Source organism: Oncorhynchus keta, unplaced genomic scaffold (assembly GCF_023373465.1).
Source record: "Oncorhynchus keta strain PuntledgeMale-10-30-2019 unplaced genomic scaffold, Oket_V2 Un_contig_24434_pilon_pilon, whole genome shotgun sequence".
Classification (NCBI taxonomy): domain Eukaryota; kingdom Metazoa; phylum Chordata; class Actinopteri; order Salmoniformes; family Salmonidae; genus Oncorhynchus; species Oncorhynchus keta.
This window is the reverse complement of record NW_026283900.1, coordinates 6,616-11,429: the sequence shown is the minus strand read 5'-3', so window position 1 is coordinate 11,429 and position 4,814 is coordinate 6,616. Positions and strand designations below refer to the sequence as shown.

General features: G+C 45.2%; 1 protein-coding gene across 1 annotated transcript; it reads left to right on the top strand.

The window, feature by feature from the left end:
• Positions 1–577: 577 nt before the first annotated feature.
• On the top strand, positions 578–4,198 carry LOC127922051 (hsp70-binding protein 1-like). The gene is given in 6 exon segments (XM_052505637.1): positions 578–823; positions 1,027–1,182; positions 2,727–2,823; positions 2,916–2,944; positions 2,947–3,020; positions 4,093–4,198. Coding segments are annotated over 6 exon segments (657 nt in total). The 5' UTR covers positions 578–603; the 3' UTR covers positions 4,174–4,198.
• The last annotated feature ends 616 nt before the right edge of the window (positions 4,199–4,814 follow it).

Sequence of the window (4,814 nt, the reverse complement as noted above, 5' to 3'; positions counted from 1 at the left end):
GAGGCCACTGTTCTTGGTGACCTTCAATGCTGCAGACATTTTTGGTGCACTTCCCCAGATCTGTGCTTCGACACAATCCTGTCTCGGAGCTCTATGGAATTTTCCTTCATTCTCATAGCTTGGTTTTTTGCTCTGACATGCACTGTCAACTGCGGGACCTTTCTATAGACAGGTGTGTGCCTTTCTAAATCATGTCCAATCAATTTAATTTACCACAGGTGGACTCCAAGTTGTAGAAACATCTCAATGATGATCAATGAAAATAGGATGGACCTGAGCTCAATTTCGAGTCTCATAGCAAAGGGTCTGAATACTTATGTAAATAAGGTATTTCTGTTTATTCTTTTTAATATATTTGCAAACATTTCTAAATACCAGTTTACTCATTATGGGGTATAGTGTGTGATGAAAAACATTTTTAATACATTTTTGAGTAAGGCTGTAATGTAACAAAATGTGTCAAAAGTCGGAGGGGTCTGAATACCTTCCTAATGTTCTGTACATTCCAGTAAAGACAGATCAACATGGACATGAATGACACGTTCTATTCATTAATAATAATACTGTGTGTATTGTCTCTGGTCTGTCTGTGTGTCAGACCTGATGACCCTGGGTGGGTTGGATCTGTGTATGTCGCAGTGCTTGAACCATCCTCAGGGCAGCGTGAGGTGGCGTGGTGCCCAGCTCATCGCCTCCTGTGCCCAGAACATGCCCCAAGTGCAGTGCCACTTACTCAGCAAGGGGGCGCTACCCAAACTGCTACAGCTGACCGACTCAGATCCCCACCCCACCGTTCGAGTGAAGGCCCTCTACGCTGTCTCCTGTAAGTGTTGCCCCTTGGATAGATACAAACAATATGGGGAGCACATTCCACCATTGGGCAAATCCTGAATCATGAGAGAGAACTCTAGCCTATCAAAAGGCAAGGTTAAAATTTAAACTCTAGCCTGGGTGTTGCTGATAGGAGTTCATTTAGATCTGAGCAGTAGTGAAGTACCTCACAGTAACTTTTTCTCTCTCCATCAGGTCTGGTGCGGGAGCAGGAAGTAGGTCTCCGGGCCTTCCTCTCTCACGATGGCTTCTCTGTGCTGATGAGAGGCATGCAGTCTGACAACGAGAAACTGAGGACCAAGTCGTCTTTCTTACTCCTCAACCTGCTCACAGTCCACCCAGAGCATAAAGGTGTGTGAATAACAGGTCCTCTCTGTCTGACTGCGAGACTCATTTGGAGACTAGTGACTGTCTCTGTTTGCAGCTGTGTGTTGTTATTGGTGGAGACTAGAGACTGTCTCTGTTTGCAGCTGTGTGTTGTTATTGGTGGAGACTAGAGACTGTCTCTGTTTGCAGCTGTGTGTTGTTATTGGTGGAGACTAGAGACTGTCTCTGTTTGCAGCTGTGTGTTGTTATTGGTGGAGACTAGAGACTGTCTCTGTTTGCAGCTGTGTGTTGTTATTGGTGGAGACTAGAGACTGTCTCTGTTTGCAGCTGTGTGTTGTTATTGGTGGAGACTAGAGACTGTATCTGTTTGCAGCTGTGTGTTGTTATTGGTGGAGACTAGAGACTGTCTCTGTTTGCAGCTGTGTGTTGTTATTGGTGGAGAATAGAGACTGTCTCTGTTTGCAGCTGTGTGTTGTTATTGGTGGAGACTAGAGACTGTCTCTGTTTGCAGCTGTGTGTTGTTATTGGTGGAGACTAGAGACTGTCTCTGTTTGCAGCTGTGTGTTGTTATTGGTGGAGACTAGAGACTGTCTCTGTTTGCAGCTGTGTGTTGTTATTGGTGGAGACTAGAGACTGTATCTGTTTGCAGCTGTGTGTTGTTATTGGTGGAGACTAGAGACTGTATCTGTTTGCAGCTGTGTGTTGTTATTGGTGGAGACTAGAGACTGTATCTGTTTGCAGCTGTGTGTTGTTATTGGTGGAGACTAGAGACTGTCTCTGTTTGCAGCTGTGTGTTGTTATTGGTGGAGACTAGAGACTGTCTCTGTTTGCAGCTGTGTGTTGTTATTGGTGGAGAATAGAGACTGTCTCTGTTTGCAGCTGTGTGTTGTTATTGGTGGAGAATAGAGACTGTCTCTGTTTGCAGCTGTGTGTTGTTATTGGTGGAGACTAGAGACTGTCTCTGTTTGCAGCTGTGTGTTGTTATTGGTGGAGAATAGAGACTGTCTCTGTTTGCAGCTGTGTGTTGTTATTGGTGGAGACTAGAGACTGTCTCTGTTTGCAGCTGTGTGTTGTTATTGGTGGAGAATAGAGACTGTCTGTTTGCAGCTGTGTGTTGTTATTGGTGGAGACTAGAGACTGTCTCTGTTTGCAGCTGTGTGTTGTTATTGGTGGAGACTAGAGACTGTCTCTGTTTGCAGCTGTGTGTTGTTATTGGTGGAGACTAGAGACTGTCTCTGTTTGCAGCTGTGTGTTGTTATTGGTGGAGACTAGAGACTGTCTCTGTTTGCAGCTGTGTGTTGTTATTGGTGGAGACTAGAGACTGTCTCTGTTTGCAGCTGTGTGTTGTTATTGGTGGAGACTAGAGACTGTCTCTGTTTGCAGCTGTGTGTTGTTATTGGTGGAGACTAGAGACTGTCTCTGTTTGCAGCTGTGTGTTATTGGTGGAGACTAGAGACGATCCTGCTTTGTGTCCCCCTGATGTAAGAAATTATTTGAACTGGGTTATTTGGATCATAACTAAATAAATGTGTCCTTGTGTGGCAATGTACTATCTCTCCCTCTCTCAGATACAGTTCTCTCCATGGGTATGGTGCAACAGCTGGTGTCCGTTCTACGCACGCCTCACTCCTCCTTCCACGAGCACGTGCTCGGCGCCCTCTGCTGGTAATACATGTGAACACACAGAAAATGTCTTGAAACTTGCAATATCTTCTCAATGGAGCTTCAATAAAACAAAACGTCTCTGTCACCTGCAGCCTGGTGGAGAGTCCTCTGAGTCGAGGACTGTGAGCCCCACCTTGGGGCTGGAGGAGATGCTCAGCCAGCGGGCTGAAGATCTGCAGGGGAGAGAGGAGTGTCAGGTTGGTAACCCTACACACTTTTCTCCACTCTTCTCCCTTCTTTCACTTCCCATGTGACCCTTGAACCTCTCCATCTCTCCTAAAGGCGTCCGATTGCTTCCCATCCGGGAACAGTTTGGAGCAGTTGTGTCTGTATTATGAGGTTTTGTGATGTTTTGGTCTTGGCGAGAAATTGCGTATTCATGACCTTTTCTCGAGGCAAAGTGAATTTACCGGTAGCTGAAGTCTCGCCCCTTATTGATCTTAAATTAAGTGTTTATCATTCAACGACAGACAGACTTCGTTCACATGCACATTTTTTAAATACTGCACCAAACATCTTAACTAGATGTAAAATTGCGCGACTAAACGTCAAAAGTAATAAAATTTCTTAAGTTATCGTAGATGAATTCAGACTATTTTGAGGAAGTGTAAACTGACTACAGCATCTCAAGATGGACAAACGGGACTGTTGGTGCTTTTTTTTCTCGTTTTTCAAGCAACTGTCTTTGAAGGGAGGAGGCAGCACTGTGGTTTGGCTAGACGCCATCCGAAGCCTTAATACCACCCCTCTGTCACTCCCCATGTGTCTCCTCTCCATCTCTAATACCACCCCTCTGTCACTCTCCATGTGTCTCCTCTCCATCTCTAATACTGTCCCTCTGTCACTCCCCATGTGTCTCCTCTCCATCTCTAATACTGTCACTCCCCATGTGTCTCCTCTCCATCTCTAATACCGTCCCTCTGTCACTCCCCATGTGTCTCCTCTCCATCTCTAATACTGTCCCTCTGTCACTCCCCATGTGTCTCCTCTCCATCTCTAATACCACCCCTCTGTCACTCCCCATGTGTCTCCTCTCCCTCCATCTCTCTAATACTGTCCCTCTGTCACTCCCCATGTGTCTCCTCTCCATCTCTCTAAAAGCACCTTTTTGTTCTGGCCCTCATACTCTTCCCACCGGTCTTTCCCCTCTCAAGGTGCATGGCTAATAACATGGAACAATGTATTGATTCCCCACAGTGTTTTGCCAGGTATATATTGTTACTAGGCTGCATCCTGTCTTATTTCCTTCCTCTGGTCTCCTCTTTATAGGAAGAGTTGGAGTTCTGCAAGCGCTTGCGTTCTGCTTGTTTCTGCAGACGGCAACCTGACGACAGTGGAATGGATCGCTGAAATCCAACTGGTCCTCCACTTCTCCTGCCGAGAATTACCGTCATTGCTGGGAACTGGGAGGACATTATTTTTAAAAATAAACTCCTTGAGGAAAATCTGCTGATGTCGTTGTCCATCTAGACCCATGTTACAGGGTGGCTGGATATAAGAGTGTAGCAGGCTTTAGAGAGCAGAGGGTGCTTCACTAATCACTGTCACCAGGCGACGCAGATAAACTTCTATCTCTTGTGTTCAGTCACTTCTACCATGTCCACTCTATATATCATTATGTTCATTATGATCTACACCTGACTACTTCCTGCTGACCTCTTGCAAAAGAGGTTTCTAACTTCAAAGGTGTTTTCCTGGTTGAATAAAGATAGCACCATAAGTCATTTCTGAACATTTCTTCAGGTTATCTGATCCTGCTTTGTGATGTACTCCCCCCTGTTGCTGTTAAGCTGTTAAAGAGAACAGATTAGAGAAGCCTTGAGCCTTGGATTCTGGCCCAACAATCCCTCAGATTCCACATAAAATATCAGATGTCACATTTAGTGGTAATGCGATTTCACAGCCCCGTCACCATTTATATATCTGGCATAGTGTGACGTTACTTGGTAATAATTGGTATCCTCTTGTCATTTACATTTACATTTACATTT